Below are 21,678 nucleotides of genomic sequence, written 5' to 3'. Positions count from 1 at the left end.
ATGTCCAAGCTGCTGTGCTCCAAAACTTAATTTGGTTCTCATAAAACAAACATAAGCAACACACACACTGTACTTCACACACTTTGTTCACCATTGGGTTTCAGTTCCTGGGCTGAGGGTTCAGACGACTCCTTCTTGTTTGTTTCTGCAGATTGGAAAACAAACTGTGTTAAAAAGTCATAACTGAGCAGAAATGCAGTGCTGTGTGTTTGAGTAGTGGCGTGCACGATGACACATGAGTGTGTTTGAATTATACTTGCCGATATGGCAACATAACTACAGCTGGCAGATTCACCCAATTTTATTATGATTACAGACAAAACGCTAAACTGTCTTTATGAATAAATCATGATGTTTGCTGTTTAACCATCTTCATCAGCCTCTACAGTGTGTTCCTCCTCTTTCCTCACAATAAGCTTTAGTTCATTTCAGTTTGTTTCATTAATATATTAAAAAATAAAGTGAAATAAGCAAGATTGTAAAAATGACGGTCACACAAAAATATGAGAATGTTCATAAATACATTAAACTTACTTTTTTTATTCTTGATGTAACGCCTGAGAAGAATCACAACAGCAAGAACAACAGCAAAACCAACAGCAACACCAGCAACAGCTACAATCAATCCAGTGTTTGGTTCTGGAACAGAAGAGAAAACATTGGTGTATCTCAGACTGTGACTGCATGTCAGGAACAAACGGCAGGTTTAACCAGCGAGCTCAGTGATGTCAGCATGGATCCAACTTCCTGTTTCCTCCTGCTCGTCTCTACAGCTCACAGGCTGGTTCTGGTTCTGCTCTCAACTGTAAAGATGATGTTGGAGTTTTGTCTTTATTCCTTGTTTTCTGGAATCATTAGTCTGAAGAGATTCACTTTAATGATGTGTGTATCTAAGAAGCTCAGGGTGGAGGAGACCTCGATTACACACAGACTCACATGTTGTCAGATGTGAGGCTCAGTAAAAAGAAAGCAGGAGTCTGTGAGCAGCAGCAGATTTGAACATCCTTCATACTCTCTGCACTGCAGAATTTTGGACTGTTAGGATCTATTTTTATGTATGCCAAAAAAAAAATCTTTATGATCCCCAAGACTAATAATTTTTCATTAGTAGTTGTATTCTCAGACACATTTCGCTTTGTTTGTTACAGATTCAACAGAGGGAAGTCAATTACTCTGTACATATTTCTCAAACCTTAGGGTCACTCAGTTTATTAAATTGCTGCTCAGTTTTTGAGTAGTAGAAATAATTGGGCCTCAGCTCTAAACTCACCCATGTGGAAAATAAATAGAAAAACCTTATAAAATACTTGCATAAGATGTGGCCTACTTCATATAGTGAATCATATCAGGCTTACATAATTTACTCATGAAAGTGGCCACTTTCTCATTACTTTCATACATTGTTTTAGGAAGTATCCAAAACATACAAGTTTCATTATATAATTTTTCAAGGGATCTTATATCTGTTTTCACTCTTGTATGCTTTTCATACAAGCTTCACAGATACAAACTTTATAAGATTTATATATATCTTTTCCATATGGAGAGGCTGAAGGAGAATCAATATCAGGGCTAACTGTAATGATAGAGATCTCTGGTCACTGTGTGTGAAGTGCTGAGGATTGAGGCTCAGATGGAGCTCAGAATTGATCCAGTGAAGAGCTGCAATATTACAAATTATTCCACCTGAAATCTTCACACCTGACCTGTATGATGTTGGATGAACACCAAACACGACTTAGTTACTGTGTCACATCGGTAAATGTGTGATTGCTCCGGTAAATAGAGAATACAGAAACAGCAGTTCTGTTTTACTGTCGGCTTCCATTATGACTGGCCTGTGTTACTTTTGTGTGAGATTACTTTGGAAGCACTCGCTTGTCTAAGCCAACACTGACACCTACTGGCAAAACTCAATATTGCTTGCCACATCAGGTTAGAGTAAATGAGCTTTTTCGCTCTGTACTGTGTCAAACGATTGTCACAACAAAAACAAAAAAGGTAACGTGGTGTGGGGGTCGAACACCTTAAAACTACTTTGACAAGAACTCTGAAACTTGTTTTTAATGCTTAAAATCCTCAGGGTGCCTCACATTCAGTCCTATCCCAACTGAATTTGACAGATATTTAAATTTTGGTTTGTTATAGAGTCAACAGAAAGAAGTTCGCTGTGTGCGCCCTGCTGAGAAAAAGACAGCTCAGTTCTGCTCTGCTCAGTTTAATGAAAGGTCCTAAAGCAAAGTTTCAACACTGCTCTAACAGCAGTCGGTTCTTATAAAATCTCCCTCTCTCCTTCAAAATAAACATTCCTAGAATAAACTGTGATGAGCTCAAAAATTCCATTTTACTCCTGAGATCTGAAAATACAAGGTTAATTTAGGTCTACATATTATTTCTTTTTGAATAAAAAAATACAAGTAAAATATTGGTAAAACACAAAATTCTAAATTGTTTAAAATAAAGTCAAAATGTGTCTTTGGAAAAGGCTTGGAAAATATCACTCTGCTGGTGTGTGGGGCCACCTCTTTTCTTTCCACTTTACTGACTGGGTGTTTGTGGAAGGCGGAGATTTTGGCTTTCCTCATATTCCAAAACATGCTTCATTTTGAGGTGATAAAACAAATTACTTGTATTCCTTCTCTTCACTATTACTGTCGGCCGGCGTAATTTGCAGATGATATTTTTCAGCTCAACTTCCGACTGCCTAAAACCAAACCAGGTCAATATGACCAACGTCACACCGGTCTTCTTCACCTCCTCCTCCCCACGCGTAAGCTCCAAGCTTACAGCAGCTGCTGCAATGCTTTCAACCAAAACAGGTGCAACTTGATGACATCATCAACATGCGCTATCGCAGTAGCGCAGTAGAAGCTGTGTCCCAAAACATAAGCTGCTGTGTCCGAATTCAGGGGAAGGATGAGGCAATGATGTATTTGGAGGCAATGACGTCACAGCGACATGACGAAGGTGTCCAAATTCATGGTCTGCATCCTCCTGAGGCCGCATTTGTAGACCGATTATGTCACAGCGACGCACCGAAGGCTGTCCAAATTTGTAGACTTTGTATACTTCGAATTTGAAGCATGGGTCGGGTGTGTCCTTCGTGGCCCACCATATCCCAGAATTCATAGAACGGCCGAGCCAATTCCAGTTTTCAACAATGGCGGCTGCTACTAAGTTTTTAATATTACTCTTATTACTCTTTCTAGGTCACAAAATAAAATTTTAAGATATTTTCAGGTGAAACTATAGGCATGTAAACTTCAAATATCTGCTTGGTTTATCAAGATATTGCATATTTGCATATCGCATAAGTGCTCCGACGTTTTCAGAGACGTCTGTTACCCACCTGCTTGATAGCAAGCCGGGAGCTCAAGGGTCACTACAGGCGCTGAGAACGGCACAACTCCCAGCACATCATTTTCAGATCACCGCGGAGTTTCATTACTCAGGTTAAACGTAATATATAAGTCACTTAGACAACCTAAAAATGCTATTGTTTGGCTTTTTTCAGTGTTTTATTTGTTCGTGAGTAAATCAGTTTGGCTGAGATTAACGTTGTTGGATTAGATAAAATAAAAGTTTAGTAATCCCTCGGGTGGATTCCTCTTTGGTTTTCACACAGCTCAATAAACGTCAAATGAAAAACTGATTAAACAGAAGTATGAGACGGTCGAGAATTTACGCCAGTGTCCTGTTATATTTTAGATAGCAAGGTAAACTCCACTGAGACAGCGGTGACGCAAATCTGAAGGCTAGACCGTCCAATTTCACAGCTGTTTACTTCCAGCCTACCTGATCTTCTAAGGACGCGGCCCATGTAGACCACGAAGGCCGGGTCCTCAGGACGATGCAGCCCATGAATTTGGACACGACATATGATCACGTTCTTCACCTTAATGCAATAAAAGTTAATATTGCTCCTCCCTACTATAATCTACTGACTTCATTGCAACGTAGTGGATTGCAACAATGGAAAAATGTGTATTTCATTTTTTTTCCTATCTGCCCATAAGGCAGGTAATAGAAGAACATATCTGACACAATTAAAAACAGAATTGTTAACTTTAATATGATCACTGACATTAGCATCTTGATGCATAACATTCCTGTCCAACACTGTTATATATATATATATTAGTGCTGTCAGCATTAATCTCGTTAATATGACGTTAACACCATAACCGCATTAACGCGGCAAATCCCCGTTAGCTTGTTAATGCGGATTGCACCGTGCGAGGGCTGCACGGTGTCAACACATTAGCGCGGTTAGCTCGTTAGCGCGGTTAGCTCGTTAACGCATTAATGCTGCGTTAATGCTGTTATGGCGTTAACATTGTTTTAATTAGATTAACGCTGACAGCACTAATATATATACACATACTGCCTGACCCACAACAAAAAAAAAACAAAAAAAAAAACAAGTCACCATCTGGATTTAACAGAGCATGCGTGGCAAATGTCCTCTATTAAATTGTAGGTCCAGCTTCAGCAGCGTTTTGTGCTTAAAACATAAAGTCAGCTGACAACCTAAATATACTGAATGTCCTGACATATACATATTAAGGGGAAAAGCATAGACATATTCAAAGGTGACGCTGCTGGGATTCAATGGACTCAAATTATGAAAGTGTGACTCAGGGAGCTTAAGGGATCATATTCACATTGGCCTCTACAGAGTCGAGACGTCAACCCCACTCTGAATCTTTCCGATGGAGAAGACTTTACACAGCAGTACGATTCTCCCATCATCAAAACTCTCAAAATTATTGAAACTCTGCATGAAAATAAATATGGCGAAAAAGGGCCATCATCAAAGCTAGCTGTGGTCCGAGATGTTTGAGTGTGTGACTTTTTTTTTCGCTGTGCAGTGTACATGCCACTGTATGCCATAACATTTGCACTCCACATATTTGTTTCATTTATTTATGTATTGATCAATAGGTCATTCATTAATCTCTTAAAACGCCTCCCGAGATCAACTTTCAGATCCAGGATTAACTCATCCTGGTTATATTCATCAGGTTTTCTGTTCTTTAAAGCCTCACAAGATTTAAATTAACCAAGATGGATTTAATCACCTGATATGAATTTATGCTTTTGTGATCCCAGTGTAGAGGAAACACAGCAATACTGAAGACTGCGATCAGCAACTCCTACAACACTGTTTAACCCTTACAAGTTCATCTGTACACCGGACAGGGCTGAGAGCACCGGAGAACAGGCTGGTCAATCACTGCATCTCTAGTAGCAACTTTTGTTTGTTTGCTTCAACAATAAGATTATTAATATCCAAAGACAGCAACAGAACACCAAGGAACAAATAGGCCACAGAATAACATCGGTGGTGTTTTCTGTTTTTTCAAAGAAACTGGGAGAGGACAGAACCACAAAAAATATTAGTCAGCTGTTGAGAGGAAAATCCACATTTCTCTCTTAACCTCCTAAGACCCGAACTCTTTCATGGCATGCATTTTTAAATTCTCTTTGCTATTTTGGGACCCGATTAATGTAAAAACAAAGAATTACCAGAATTTTTTTTTTACCTGATTTTTGTTTCTGAGAGGAATGAGATCCACATATGAGGATATTCGCTTTAAATTTCAATAGAACAGTGGCAGTATAATGTCCTCGTAAGTGGAAATCAGGTCCTTGTAGAGCAAAATTTTGCATTTTGGTCTAGACATCCCAAAATGTGATGTCCACTTATGTGGACGCCAGGTCCTAGGAGGTTAAAGTAGGTGCTAATAAATGACATTTCAGCTACTTTCAAACTCAAGAACACTGCAGCTAAATGTAAAATCTGGAACCTTTCTGCAGCCCTTACAAGTCACATTAGACTAAGTTACAGTCTCTCTGTCTATATGTTGATGATTTGCTTGTTGAAAGTAGATTCTTTAATGTCTTGATGCATGCTCAATCATACAAGTAAGTAAATCCCCCAAAGCTGATGCTGTTCACCTGGACGTAGCGTTTTCAGTGGGAGAAACGTTTCATCGCTCATCCAAGTGACTTCTTGAGTCTCAGCTGACTGCAGGTTTCCCCAGTCTTATAAACAGTACATTATACAACAGTACAACAGGTCAGTTCCTTGATCAGATTCTTTAATTGGTGAAGTCCACACTTTGGGAATCATTAACATGTGTGAATTACTCCCTCCTGACTGAAGTGTTATACCTGTATAAAAGTAATAAGTCAAGGTGCACTAACAGATCTCAAAATATTCGGTTCACTTGAACTGGTCTTAACATCGATGAACTGTTTAATGTCACTTCCTCAAACAGCAATGCTGCAGTCCTGGTTGGTGTTGAGTCAAAGTCTTATTTTATCATGTTTGCACTGAATGAACCTGACCCAGAGTAGGTCTGAGTTTACTGCTATGCTGCCGTGACTGCAAACATCAAAAGCTGCTTCAAAGACCTGGAAGATTCCAGCATCACACAGAGAATAGGAACCGCTCTCCCTCTCACGCCCGGTGAGGATGGGCCTGGGCCCCCTGGCCTTGGGGATTTACTTACCTGGATGATAGAGCATCAAGACACAACAAGATGTTGTTTATTAAATAAATTATGGTCCTATTAGAATAAAAAAGGATGATAAAGCAGTGCGAGCCTACTTTGTGACTAAAAAGTCCGTTCAGTCGAGTCGTTTTAACGGATTAGCCTTCACTCACCACATCTACAGGAAACAGCCCTTCAGCTCACTCACTCTCTGACCTCAGCAAACACTTGTTCATCTTTAATACACAGTATATTATGGGGAGTCCTGTTTCTTTCTTGGTTTTATTGTTTAATTTATTAACATCAATACAGAAAGACTGCTCAGACTGCTCTCTATTATATGTTATTTTAAATTTGCTGCTATGTTTGTATCATTAAGTCTTGTGTGGTTTGCAGCAACAATTAGGAACTTCGTATGTTGGGAAACTCCCATCTCTGGATTCAGGGACCACAACAGGACATAATGACACCTGTAAGAAGTCTTATATACAAACAAAATCATTTATGAGTTGAATTCAGATTAAAGTTGCTTTTTGCTTCAGTGTCAGTGAGTCTGACATTTTCCAGATATTTGACGTTTTTACGAGTTCATTATTTAATCTTTTGTTTCCTTGAAGACGTCACTCTTTGCATTTAATCTGAGAATATTATTTACGTTTTTCAAAAGCAATAAGAATCATTTAATGATTAAAATACCACTCACCATTCACATGTACATTGATTTCCTTTTGTGCCTGATGTTTGATTTCCTCCTGTGTGGTGACACAGTGATAGCGGCCACTTTTTTCCACAGTAGCTTTGAGGGTGATGTGGAAGCGACCTCCTTGTTCAGAGACCTGCAGCTCCTCAGAAGGAATGATTTGATCGTTACTGTCCTGCCACTCCACTGTAGGCTTGGGGAGTCCACTTTGAACATCACACTGAAGCAGCACCCCGCCATTTATTTGATCATGACTTGTGACATGAGGCTCTGCTGCTCCTGTGAACACATAACAGACAGATTATGTAAGAACAATCACAGTTAATTGGTTATTTGTTCCTGTTCAGCTACTCTAAGTGCAGATGTGGGTTATAATGTGTTTGGGAACAAAAAGCGGAGTACTGTGTTAACTTTTCTAACATCACAGCTCTGAAGTTTGAGGACAAATTTAGTTTTTACTCTAAACAATATTTTTGACTCACATAAAGACATTTTTACACAGAAAACGTTTGGACGTCTCAGAGTTTGTCTAAGAGTTATATAAAACATTTTTAAAAAAATTCAGGCATTTAATAATGTAATAACTGTGGAGGTTATAAAAAATATCATCAACAAAAGCTCTCCAAAATAAAAATACATTTGAATCCACATTTCTCCACATAATTTAAATTTTAATTACACAGAGAGGGATGTGATACAGTTTGAGCAAAATCTCATCCGGTAGTTTCTACTGGACTGAGCAGCTACGTCTAACGAACACAGTGCCCGGATCATTGACAGATTTTTGGTTACTGAACTAATAATTAATTAGATAATGTAGCAAAAACCCACAGCAAATATTTACATATACATTTACAAATACAATTAAAACAGCTTTATTTCCCTGAACTGTTTATAAAAAATAATCAGTAAATGCTTTGCAGGGTTCCAACCAAAAGACAGTAAAGTCGTTGATGGATCAATTTTTAACCGTGCCTCACCACAAACGGGACTCACCTGGGACGTTTCGGACCTTTAACACGGAGTCTGAAAGGAGAAAAAACACACATGTTAGAGGTGATTGTGGTCTCATCAATTTGGCAGACAGATAAAACTGATGAAAATAAACTCAGAAGTGCTGCTATGTTAGACATGTTTTTTTTATAATCGCCAAAGAAAGCACAGTCACAGATAAAAAAAAATCCTTAAACATTTAAACTGGAGGCTGGTTTATCCTGGTGGGTGGGTGACAATCACACAGTGAGTCACACTTTGAACAGCTGTGTGTCTGAACTATAAGGAGAAATTAATATTTTCATTCACAGAGATTTTATTTTTTTTCTTCCTTTTTTTTGAAGACTCCTCAAATTTTAGATAACTTGACATACGCAGGACCAGCATGCACATAGGAGGTTAAGTTCCATTTGCACCTCATAGCTGCTATTTTAACTTCTTTTTCAAGGAAAGGTGGGGAATTGACACGGAGTTAGGAAAAGAGAAGAGGCGTGTGCTGACAGTGGGAACGACCTTACATTAATCTGTCCTTAATGATGTAGCACGATTTGTCCTAACTCTGATGTTTGGTCATATAAGCAAGAACAGCCTGTAAAAAAGATCCCTTCATTACAAGGATTAGAATTTTAAAGAAGGAACATTTAGGGTCAGATTTACAAACATCTGCATCAGCACAAAATCTTCTTTTGAAGTTGCTGTCAGTTTTGTAACTGTTGTGAACAGATGTGGTTTTGTGGCCTTACAACATATGTAATTGTACGATTTTACTTTTTAGGAATAAAATATTTAAACAAATCACACAAATGTGAATTATAAAGTCTGCAGCACACAATTTACTTTGCAAATTGCACAAAATCATGTCTTCTGCCTGTTGTGCTTTCTTTATGGGGGAGACGTTATGAGATCAGATGGTGCAGTACCAAAACTCTGTCCTAAAACTCTTCAGTCATGCTGAGTGAAGGCGACCCCCACTTCAATAATACAGAGATTTCCCCCAAACAGAGCAGAAATGAACTGAACTGATTTCTCTCTGCTGAATCTTTGTAAATAAATTATAAGAGAACTGCAGCTGCATCCAGAGAACTGCAGGTACACGTTTCAGGAAGTCCAGGAAGACTTGAGAAACATGTTAAAATTGAACACAGGTGCTGAGAACCAATGTGGTTTTGTATTGTTTTGTTTGATCAATATTTTTCAGTTACAGTTTGATCAGATTTAGGCAACAGAATTAGTTGCTTATATTTATATTATATATTATATTATATTTAGTTTTAGGAAATCTTTCACTTTCACAAATGTGAAAAACCTGTTTAAATAAGTTATCAGTACTTTTAGGATAATTAGGAAAATTAGGATAAAGCAAAGATAATTCAAAACACCAAAATGGGGACAGTGAAACAGTCAGCTTGAGATACCATAACAGGACGTCATTAACCAGTTAGTGATGTCATGGTGTCCAGCTTTTATATACAGTGTATGTTTGGGGTTCAGCCAGACTCTGTTCCAGGAAGCATGTTCAACAAAATCTGAGCTGATTATCTCAGTTTGCTGTACCAGAAACACATGTGAGCATCAGACTGGATCATAGCTTCTACATCTACAGGTCCACTGAGGTCTGTGTGATGTAAAGTTCCTCACAGAGTTGAGACGTCACAGAGATTTTACTTAGTTTAGGACGACTCTGTGAGTGCGTCAGATTTCTGATAAGTAGACAGGAGCAGGACCAGCATGCAGAAGGGACGGTCTCAGTTTGTCCACCAAATATTGCAAATATCACTACAGGTGTGCTGTAGGGGTGAGACCCTGATGTGCATGCTGACTGTTTCATCTGTAAATAATCAGCTGATAACAGCACTCACCAACAACAACAAGCTTAATCCTGAATGTTTTTCTTCTGGTTGGAAAGTCACAGGTGTAGATTCCTCCGTCCTCCTGTTGAACTTTATTTATTCTTATGGAGGCGTTGCCGTTCTTCAGATCATCTGGAAAACGTGAGACTCGACCTCGGAGGGCAGGACTACGATCCACCCCAGTATCATGTATATACACCTTCTTTTCAGTTCCTTCCTTCGTCCAGTCAAACCGCACATCCTGAATGTTCTCATTGGTGCTGAGGGAACAGGGTAAAATGGCATCATCACCTTCTTTCACAGTCACAGATGTCCCTGAAAGACAAAACATGAATTAAACAGTGAGTTCACTCTTCAGTTTAGTTCCTCTTCTCATTTTTCTGTGGTCCACGCCCCACTGCACAGTTTGAATGACAGGTTTAAATGGAGGGTGAAGAAGCTGAAGACTTTGATTATATTTCTAATATAAATTTGATAAATAGTATTTTGTGTTTTATAGTTATTTTGGCCTCTGTATTGGTTTCTGATTTTATTATTTGTGCCTTTAATGCTTGTTAGTTATTGATGACTTTCGGTTTATTACTTCCTCTTTGTATTTCCTTTCTCTGCACTCAGTCTTGTTTTGTGTCTTTTTTCCATGTTTGTCTTTCTGTGGACATTTCATATGTTTGAGTTCTTGTCTCTGTGTTAGTGATTTCCTGTTTTATTTCAGTGATCCTTCTTCAGTGTGTTTAGTGTTCAGTTTTACTTTCCTCGGTTTTATTTTCCCTGATGAGTTTCAGTTGTGTTGCCAGGTGTGTCTACTGTCTCTAATCACCTGCTGTGGGTTTACAGCCCTTGTCTATCCTCAGCCTTTTTCACATCAAAAACGCTGTGGGTAGTTTGTTTGTTGTAAGTTTGAGACCTGCTAATGAGTCTGGATTTGGGGTCCTAGCTCTTCCTGAAATACCACAAGGATCATTGTGAACTGTCAATCATGTTAAACTGTTCCAGTGCAGCTAGAAATGAGTATAATAGCTCACCTTTACTCTATTTATTACATTTATGTTTTCTGAAGTCAGTCAGTCTCTGAATTGGTCATGATCGACTCTGGGCTGGACCAATTACAGCCGAGGGGGTCAGATGCACCCTCCCCCTTTGCTTGGGCAACAGCTCTGAAAGCAATTTTATCACAGTTACCTGCTTTAATCAGCACATTTGAGAGTTATACCAGAAAGCCAAGTACTACAGGAGCTACAGTATCCAGAGTCATACGCAGTAAGGAGGTAAAATTATTAAATAGATGTCGACTCCTTTTGGAGTAGCTGCTCTGAAGATGATAACAGTGGGAGAATTATACTCTTAATCTCAGTTACAGCACTTTCAGAAAGACATCTACTGTGATGAAGTCTACTCCCCACTGCTGTGTAATCAATTATTGTAAATTTAAATGTTATTATGAAATGATCAGACAGGAGAGGGTTTTCAGGAAACACTGTTGTTCAGTTTCTATGTCATATGTTAAAACAAGAACATATGTGTGGAATTACACAACATTAATAAAATAAAGTCACATGCAGCCAGTCAACACAACAACAACCAGCAGCTAAGTGCACCAAGAAGCCAGAACACAGTCGAAGGTCTCTGCTTAGCAAACCCTGCAGCAGCTCTGCTCCTGTTTGGAGGCGGAAAACAAAGGAAGAAGGCACTCATGTGATTGGTCACGCCACAGCCTCTGTGATTGACAGGCCCAGTTACTGCGGTTAAACCGGGATACATGATGGCAGCAACATCAGCGCTGTAAGCCAGGAGGCGGGGGGAAACATCAGGGACACACACTCTGTTTTTACAGTTTGGAAAATGAATCAACTGTCAACACTTATAGTGGCAACTCTTACTGGATTACTTTAATGATGAAGAAATCTTAAAAACTGACAAATCGAAGGGCTTTTTGTGGGTTTTCAGGAAGCAGCACACAAACCGCTGACATGTCACATCTAAAGACGTCTCCAAATGAACCAACGAGTGTCAGAAATAATCAAGAGGATACTTTCATTTTCTTGATCTGCTACAGTGATCAAACCAGCTCCTCACTATGTCCTGCGTTACGCATGTATACTGGGTATTACAGTAAGGGAAACTGAGCTTGGATTTCAAACTAAAAGCAGTTTGTGATTTCATCATTAAACAGCATGTATCAAGTCATTAGTGATATAATAAATCATGAAATACATAAAAATATAGAAATTGTTGTTAAAAATGTTTTAAATTGTAGATACTATATATTGGTGACTATAAAACCTTTGAGTTGCCGAGCAGCTGAATAATGTTGACACGCCCGTGGTTCAAAACAAGTCAAAGTTCCAGTTTAAAAACTCCTTTATTTGTTATCAATATCCTTAAAACCATAGAAAAACTGATCAAAATATTCCAGGCTTGAGCGGTCAGCAAAAGTCAACTTGACCCACCACCCACTCGTTCACAAAAATTCCCTTGGGCCGTGAACAGCTGATACAGCAATCACTACTACTATTATCTACACCACGTGAGCCAAAGCTACGCCTATCCACAACTATATATAAAAACAAATTTACTATGCTTTGTTGACACATTCATTTGAATTGTTATACATTACTATCATAATAAAGATATTATTTTAGTTTAACAATTTTTATAATTATTTTTGCTACTGTTATTGCTACAATGATTATTACAAAGACTGGAACTATTGCTATTATTATGGCTGGTTAACTGTTATTAGTATTAAACTCCAGCATACCCTATGATGGAGTTCATTGTTTTCAATTATATTATCATTCTGACTTCATTCTGAAGGCACAACTTCATATAATTGTGAAAATCTATCACAGGGAGACAGTCAACCATTAATGCTCACATCGACACATATCATTATGGTCAATAGTAACAGCTCCACTGGTATACTCATTCACCTAACAAGAGAAAGTTCCCTGCTCTGATGAGGAGGCGTCACCAAAGGAGTCCAAATGTGCAGAGCTGCCTGCTGTGAAGACCTCTTGTGAATAATGGAGCCAAAGTAGCTTCTTTATGGTGTCAGAGCTCAGTTTTTCAAAATAATAATAAAATTCCTTTTGTAGCCGCTGCGCTGATGTGATTTATTCTGAATGATGTTGGATACTATGATGAAGTGTGGAACAACAAATGCAACCGATGGTGAGCAATAAACGGACAAGATAAGTACGGCTAGAGATACTGGACTTACTCAACACCACAAGTTTTATTCGTAACAGTGGCATCGCTTTATTCCCATCAACCAGCTTCAAACGTACTCAGCCTCTACATCAATACGTTTCTTACCGGATTGATCACCAAACGTCAGTCAGGACAAAGTCATGAAACAGAAGCACATAAAGAGAAGTGATAGAAACTCCATGTCTGCAGAAATCTGCTGAGGTTCAAAAATAGTATCTCTCTAATATAACGGACTCAGAGCCACTCCTCTTAAGGCACTGATCGAGTTCTGTTTCTAAAAGCAGTAAGCCTACACTTCCGGTTTAATCTGTCACTGTTTTGACAGTCACACAGTAGTAGTAGTTCGAGTGCAGGTCTGTGTCCGTGTACTTGCGTATGTGTGAGTGTGTGTGTGTTCCATGTTCAGCCGAGAGAAAGTGTCTCTTCACCCGGTTAGGCAAAAGTCAGCAATCAACGGTTGACACGGGTGGCCTTGAAGGAGGTCGAGGAGTCACAATAAACAGTCTTGTTATCTAAGGGAGAATTTGTTATTCCTGTTAGCTTTTGCCTTGAGCATCCAGCTGGCGCCAGGGGGCCGCTTGAGATGAAGATGGTAGTTGTTTTGGTTAGTGCGAACAAACTGCTTCCAATTTTTACAGCTGGTCTAATGTCCATCACTGGTCACCAAATCTCTCAATTCCCATTGTTCTTCTCCAAGATTTTATCCATATAGCGTTCAAAGAAACACAGTCTGAGTACACACAGCCCTGCCCATCGTCTATCATGTCGGCCAGCCTTGTGGGATTTTGAACAGCTGTAGCCACTTCTTGTTCTTCGATAAGCCGGCTCCAATCAGCCTGAACTCTCTTATCGTGGTTCAGAATTGGTAGATGTCGTTCAAAGTCCTCCATTGAGAGTGTCGCCAGACACACGACGCAACCGACCATCGAGTATCCGGCAACAAATGTCTTATGAGTATCATACTGATTTGATATTGGCCCTGTGAGGGTTAATATTGCTGATCTAAAGTCAAATTAGTAACTTACAAATGTGGTTATCAGTAAGTTTGTTATATTTAGATTTTGCGTCTGTTAATAATTTGATTTTTTTTAACATCTTGTATTTTTCTGTATTTTTATTTCATTACGTCATTAATGGCAGATCACATATTAATTATGGTGAAAAATATGTTGACTTCAGGTCTTTGTTTCGTTTACTCGTTTAATACTCAGTATACACATGACGCAAAACAGAATGCGGACAGCTGTGTTAAAAGATAAAGTGACGGGCACGGACGGTGCAGGCATCCACCCACGAAACCATCACCCAAACAGCCTTAAGGCCCCACACTGCTGCGTGTTCACAGACTCTCCATTGTTCCATAACTCCCCTTCCGCCTATGATCATTCTATTGAACGATTTTCCTAAAGGATTGATCACCAAACGTCAGTCCGGACAGAGTCATGAAACAGAAGCACATAAAGAGAAGTGGTAGAAACTCCATGTCTGCAGAAATCTGCTGGCGATCAAAAATAGCATATTTCTAATATAACGAAGCTCGCAGCCACTCCTCTTAGAGTTTCTGTTCTCTAAAAGCAGTAAGCCTACACTTCCGGTGTAATCTGTCACCACTTTTCAGTGACAGTTCCACAGAAGATGTGACAGGAAAACGATTCACGACCAGAAATGACTGGTTATGGTAAAACTCTTTGTGTAGAGGCTGAGGTAGAAACAGAGGATCCACTCCTATCTCCAGAATCAGCAGGGTCAAAGGTTAAGGTAGAGCTGGGCGATATGAGATTTTTTCATATCACGATATGTTTTTTTCATTTCAGGCGATAACGATATCTATCACGATATAAGCCAAATAACTATATTTGTAAGATTTAAATGTGCCGTTGCTCACAAGTAAAATGTGAAATAATCAGCAGCTTGTTTTTATTTAAATATTTATTTCCCATAATAAGTTCAACAGGGTAGATGTACTTAAGGAACATGAGACTTTTTCAGATAAATAAAGGCAAATATTGCAAACTACACAAAAGGCAGCCGCTAAAGCGTTTAAGTTTCAAAATAGAACAAACGAAACAGACTAAATTGTCAATTCCACTTAGAAACAAAATATTAATTCTAAAAATAAATCTTAGTTTGTTTTACAGAAGAACAGACAAAACTGACTAACTTTTGTCAATATCAAATAAACTGAGAACTAAAAGGAAATTCTCAATCTCTCCTTGTTGTATAGCTGAGCTTTTCAAACAGTTTTAACAGTTACTTTAGTCTGACAAAAGCCGAATGACGAATTAGCGCTTCCAGTCAGAGACTGAGGCTACGTCCACACGTACACGGGTATTTTTGAAAACGGAGATTTTCCGTTTTCGTTTTAAAAAATAATCCCGTCCACACATAAAGGCAGAAATGAAGGAAAACGCTGCTATGAACATGCCAAAGCAGCAGGTGGCGCTAGATTCCTAACCGTGCAGAAATGTTGGCCAATCAGAAGTCTAGAAGCCTCGGTGGGAAAAAGTAAACAAAGCTGGGGCATAGAAGCAGAACCGAGTCAGAACCGAGTCGTATGTGTGGAGGGACAGTAACTGTGTGTATATGTAAGCATTTAAACACTGCAGAGAGTAGAATTAACAGTAACAGTATTGTAGAAATTCATTTCACCGAAACAATAACGTGGCGCACAGTGTGACGTCAAAAAATGCGCACACCTTTGACGCTGCGTTTTCTCCGTTTTTCTAGTCCAGTAAATGCAAAAACTGAGTTTTCAAAAATCTTCGTTTTCAGTGACCAAAAACACCATTTACGTGTGGACGAAAGGTGCAAACGCATAGAAAAAATCTGCGTTTTCAAAAATACCCGGGTACGTGTGGACGTAGCCTGAGCATGCACCAGTTTATTGTATTTCCAGACTTGCTTTCGGCACAATTTACAGTGCACGCTACTCTGTTTTTTGTCAGACTTGAAATAGCCGAAATACCTTCACACTACGGAACTTTTATGGCTCTTCCGTTCGACAATCTCTCCGGCGTTGGAACCATCACCTGTTTTCTCTTCGGTAACCTTCGGTCACGCACGGTTGATTTTTCTAGTTGGCACACTCATTTCCTCCATTACCCGGTGGCTGGCTGCTTCCCAAACAAATACACATGTGCGGCTTGGCACTTGTGCTGTACGTAACAAGTCACGTGATGTGACGCTGCGGCTGTGATTGGTTCGGCTCTGCGCTACTTAATTTGGATTGGCTGTTCTTTTTTTCTTTTTCTTTTTTTTAAAGAGGACAAGAGTGGCGAGGTCTATCGCGATAGTTTAATTTTTCTATCGAGAAAAAGTTATATCGCGATACATATCGTTATCGTTCTATCGCCCAGCTCTAGGTTAAGGCCAGCCTCAGTTTCTCTCTCTCTCTCTCACACACACACCTTATATTTTAGTGCACATTTCCTCAGCACAGCATAATTTGTATTATAATAATTTATTTTACCCTTTAGCTACACACTGTGTGCACAATTATTAAGCATCTTATATTTTATTTTTGAAGGTTATTGTTATTGTTGAATGTCTACAGAGATCTTGGTCCAATGATATTATCTTAAGTCAAAACTGAATATTTAAGAAAGGAAAAATATGAGAATGTGTGTGTGGATAATTATTAGGCAACAGCTCCTGGACACTCTTCAGAGAGGTGTACAGTTTTACTTCAACATAATTCTGCTGTTTTAGAAGGACCCACAAATTCTCCACAAATGGCCTGTAAATGGTCTGTATTTATATAGCGCTTTTCTAGTCCCTAAGGACCCCAAAGCGCTTTACATATCCAGTCATCCACCCATTCACACACACATTCACACACACATTCACACACTGGTGATGGCAGCTACATTGTAGCCATTGCAAACTTTAGTTCAGGTGATGAAGGGGCCGTGTCACTCTTTCATCTTTCAGGTCTTTTCTGGAAAGCCGTGCCGTGCAGCGCTGTGATACATGTGAAGCATCGTCTTGCATGAAAATCACGTCTTCTTGAAAGATGCAGACCTTTTCCTGTACGTCAGCTGCAACAAAGTTTCTTCAAAAACTGTCTGTTTGGGCGTTGACTTTGTGTCCATCTTCAGCCTGAAAAGGTCCAACTGGCTCATCTTCAGTGACACCAGCCAATACCAGTACACCACCTCCACCTTGCTGCTGTGTGATTCAACTGGAGCTCTGGGCCTGTTACTGATCCAGCCACAGGTCCATCCATCTGCTGCATCAAGACTCACTCTTATCTCACCAGTTATTAAAACCTTCGAACCTTTGTTCAACACCTGTGAGCTTGATTACATCACATTTTGTTAGCTTCCTATAACCCTGTATGCAAAGACTGCAGGTTATATTTATGGTGTAGACACTGTATGTTCCTGTGTCAAACCCTCGTTGTGTTCATTGTGAAGTAAATGCAGTTTACAGAAAAGGGGATATGTTTTGTTTTTGTAGTTTGTATGAATGTCTAAATGTAGCTTCCTGAATGTTACTCTGTGTTATACAGGTTCATTGAAGAAAAGTCCAAAGATGGCGAGCCACCCCTCCAGGATTCCTTGAGATGATTGTTCTGAGAAGGAAGTTAAATTCTTTGGACGAGCCTCAAACTGTACAAAGTCTACTTAAGTGTTTGGACAGAATTGACCTCACTTTGCACACCCTGCAAGGAGGGGCTCATTGCTGGACTCCCACTGCAAGGTGTGGCCTGACACAAGAGACTGAGCCAAATCCCCTGGGGTGTGGTTTGTTTATTATTTTCCAAGATTTTGGTCCCAGCTTTTCCTTTCATGTAATGCTGTTGTTTCCATTGTATGTATATGACATTATTCTTTTGTGAAGTTGATAAAATCAAGTTCTCAGAGCGTTTCATTAGTCACTCAATTTGCTCCAGCAGTCAAACATTAACTGCGCAACATTCAAATCTGTATCCCAAGTTTAGAAAGGGGTGTTACACCTACAGTTACAAAATAATTGAGTTGCCTTACACATGTAAACGCTGCTGTCTTTTCCTGTTTTCCATGTAATGCACATTATTATAAACTGTAGGAGTCAAAAATTAATTTCTGCTCTTTGCTCCCATTAATTGTCTCACTGGTCAGTGGTGTTGCAGAGCTGTGTTGTTGTTCTGTCTGTAAGTTGATTAAATATCTGAAAACATGCAAATTCTAAAAACTTTATAACTCTTCACTCAGTCCTCACGCTGAGTGCTTAGAGCAGAGTCTCCTTCTGCTCCTCAGGAATGAAACTGAGATTTATTCATTTATTTTATTTTTTTAAGCAAACACAACTTTAGTGTTTCAGGTTTTTAATCTGTTTCTTTGAACATAGTTAAAATCTCTGTGTACCTGCCAAAAGTGCACACAGATTTTCATGTATTTTCTTGTTTCTATTTTTTACTTCTCTTTATCAGAGCCATGTGCACCACAGCTGCTAATGTTAGCGAGCTAATATTCCAGACTTTAATTATTACCTACAGCCTGAGAGGAAAAAAAAACAAGAGCTGTGTGTGTGTGTGTGTGTGTGTGTGTGTGTGTGTGTGTGTCAGCTCTTTCAGTTTTTGTGAGTCTTGAGTTTTCATTTCGTTGTGGTTGGTCAGTATAACATAAAGCTATAGTGTCTTTAAAGCTTCATGTAGCGGACACACACATAAATTTCATATTCAGAAGCAAACGTTACACAGTTGGTGTCTCAACAGGAAAGAAAAAGGATGTGCGTTTCAGGAAGCAGCGCACAGACCGCTGTTGATGAGGCCACACCTAAAGTTAAAGACATCTCCAAATGAAACTGAGTTTCTCTAATAAATGACCATAAATAATCATCATGTTTTTGTTTAAGATAATGCACACTAATCTATGCTGACTCTGTATTTTACAGCCCTCATTTCCAGAAACGCAGGGAGAGCACGCAGGGGATTCACGGAGAAATGCAGAGTATTACACCAGGTATGAACACAGACGACGCGACGAGGAGCAGAGGAAATCACACACTATAAGTACACAAAGAGACACTGGGAAATCACACACAGGTGGGGGACACAGCTGGACCTGGTTAACCTGACGAGACAGGGGAACACTGACACCAGGGACCAATAGAGGGAGCACAAACCCAGAACCCAGTATCTAAAATCCCAAAACACAAACCATCCCAAAACAGCCCATGAATAATAAAGAGAATAATAACAATAAGGGACACAAACACAAAGTCACTCAGTCTTGGCCGCAGGACCATGACACTCACTGAATATACATGTCCATATATTACATTTCCGAAGGCCTTTACTTTGAAATACAGACTGACTTGATAATGGCACTGTGAGGACGAACGTCACTGATCTAAAGTCAAATTAGTAACTTACAAACGTGGTTATTAGTAAGTTAGTTATACTTTGATTCAGTGTGTTATTATTTTGATTTTGTACATCTTTTCTGTATTTTTCTGAAATTTCATGTTTATTACGTTATTAATGGCAGATCACATGTTAAATGTTAAAGACATCTCCAAATGAAACTGAGTTTCTCTAATAAATGACCATAAATAATCATGATGTTGAAAACACGTTCGCCTGAAAATGTTGACTTCGGTTTGTCTTGTTTACCGTAATACTCAGTATACTCACATAACGCAAAACACAATGCGGACAGCTGCGTTAAAAGATAAAGTGATGGGTACGGATGGTGCAGGCATCCACCCACGAAACCATCCGCCTGAACAGTCTTAAGGCCCCACGCTGCTGCGTGTTCACAGACACTCCATTGTTCCATAACTGCGCGTGTGGCTACGATCAGTAAATAAATAATAAATTAACGATTTTCTTACCGGATTGATCACCAAACGTCAGTCCGGACAAAGTCAGGAAGCAGGAGCTCATAAAGAGAAGTGATAGAAGCTCCATGTCCGCAGAAATCTCCCAAGATTGTGAATACAGTATCTCTCGAAAATAACGGGACTCACAGCCTCTCCTCTCAGCGCTCTGACGCAGTTTTGAACACTTTCGGTTTCTAGTGTGCGAAAGCAGCGGGAGATAAATGCACTTCCGGAGTAAACAGCATCAGCGCATTTTAGCCTTAACACGGGCATATTAAAATGTCCAACTGCAGGAGAAATAAACAGGTTTTTGTTTTTTGTTTGTTTTTGTTTTTGTTTTTTTGTTTTTTTTTGGGGGGGGGGGGTTATAAAGAAAAAAAAAAGTTCGTTATCTTTAGGAGCAGTTCCCAATTTCCCAAAATTGTTTGTGTGTGAGTGTGTCTGAGAGAGAGAGATCAAAAACTAAGGAAACTACAGATGATTCTGTGATATTAACATTATGATGCAGCTTTGTTCGGCAGCTGCAGTCACATCGTACACGGTGTGTGTCTGAACGGAGATACTGGGTTGATGGTGAGGTGATCTGCAGTAAACTTAAGGGCCGCTAAAAGCGATGAAGTTGAAACAAAAAGGAGCAGTATGGCAGAAAAGAGTCGTGTTTTGATTGCAGTGTATTTATTGCAAATCTGTTTCTATAAAGATTCATAAATATGAATTTATTTATTTATTTACACAAACAAAAAAGAAAGGCCTGATACAAACTCTACTTCCTCCCTCTCGGCTCCCGCTGAGATCACAACATCCTGCTTTTAACTATCGTCCTGTCCATGTTGACCCCAACGACTTCCTGTTAATAACATTATTGTAGTTCTCTCATTCAGAATCATTAAGAAAAATGCCATTAGTGCTTTTGCAAATATTTCTGAACTCTGTACTTTATCAAGGTTAAAATTTTAAATGTAACATTGCAACACTAAAAACTCCGTTTGTATGACCAAAACAGAGCAGAGCTGAGACCGGATTTAACACAGAGTCTAACATAAAGTTTCTTCTTTCTCCCAAATGAGATCACAGGATGGCAAAGGTGTAATTTAAAATTTATCCTTCTGCTTTCATTGAAGCAGCAAACGAACACAGTTCCGCATTAGCACTGCTTGCTATTTAGCCTCCTTTATTTATTCATACAATTCATTATTTACACATTTGGTTCCTCAGAACCTGAAAATCCAGCCTCATAGAAGAAAAACGTTTTTCATCAAACACTTCTCAGCCGCCTGCGCTCATCAGTGCTTAAGATTTTTTATTCAAATACTCAAAAAAGTTTGAATATTTTATGTATCAAAATGAATTATTACAGTTTCCGAAGGCCAAAGAATAAAACACATGTACATTGGACAAAGCTTTATTTAAAAAAGCGTACAAAAAGGAGTTTTATATGAATCAGATATTTGAAGTGTAACATACGAACAAAAACCTTTTTATGACATATTTTACACACTTTTACAGTAGGTGCACATACTTTTCCTGGAGCACCTGTACGCCACCGGAGACTGGCGGCTCTCGGTCGGAGGTGCAGGAGAGGACTCGAGTTTACCTGCAAAGCTGCTTCACATAAAAA

The 21,678-nt window shown here is 39.2% G+C and overlaps 1 protein-coding gene across 3 annotated transcripts; it reads right to left on the bottom strand.

The window, feature by feature from the left end:
* Positions 1-82: 82 nt before the first annotated feature.
* LOC102311463 (butyrophilin subfamily 1 member A1) lies at positions 83-20,269 on the bottom strand (the record flags this gene model as incomplete). 3 transcript variants are annotated; one of them, XM_042214630.1, is given in 6 exon segments in its annotated part: positions 83-145; positions 535-639; positions 7,204-7,479; positions 8,197-8,226; positions 10,053-10,358; positions 20,073-20,269. In XM_042214630.1, coding segments are annotated over 6 exon segments (856 nt in total), but the record flags the coding sequence as incomplete, so codon positions are not given.
* Positions 20,270-21,678: the final 1,409 nt, after the last annotated feature.

Source organism: Haplochromis burtoni, unplaced genomic scaffold (genome assembly GCF_018398535.1).
Source record: "Haplochromis burtoni strain Fernald_Lab_line unplaced genomic scaffold, NCSU_Asbu1 Contig_595, whole genome shotgun sequence".
Lineage (NCBI taxonomy): Eukaryota > Metazoa > Chordata > Actinopteri > Cichliformes > Cichlidae > Haplochromis > Haplochromis burtoni.
This window is presented reverse-complemented; position numbering and strand designations above follow the sequence as displayed.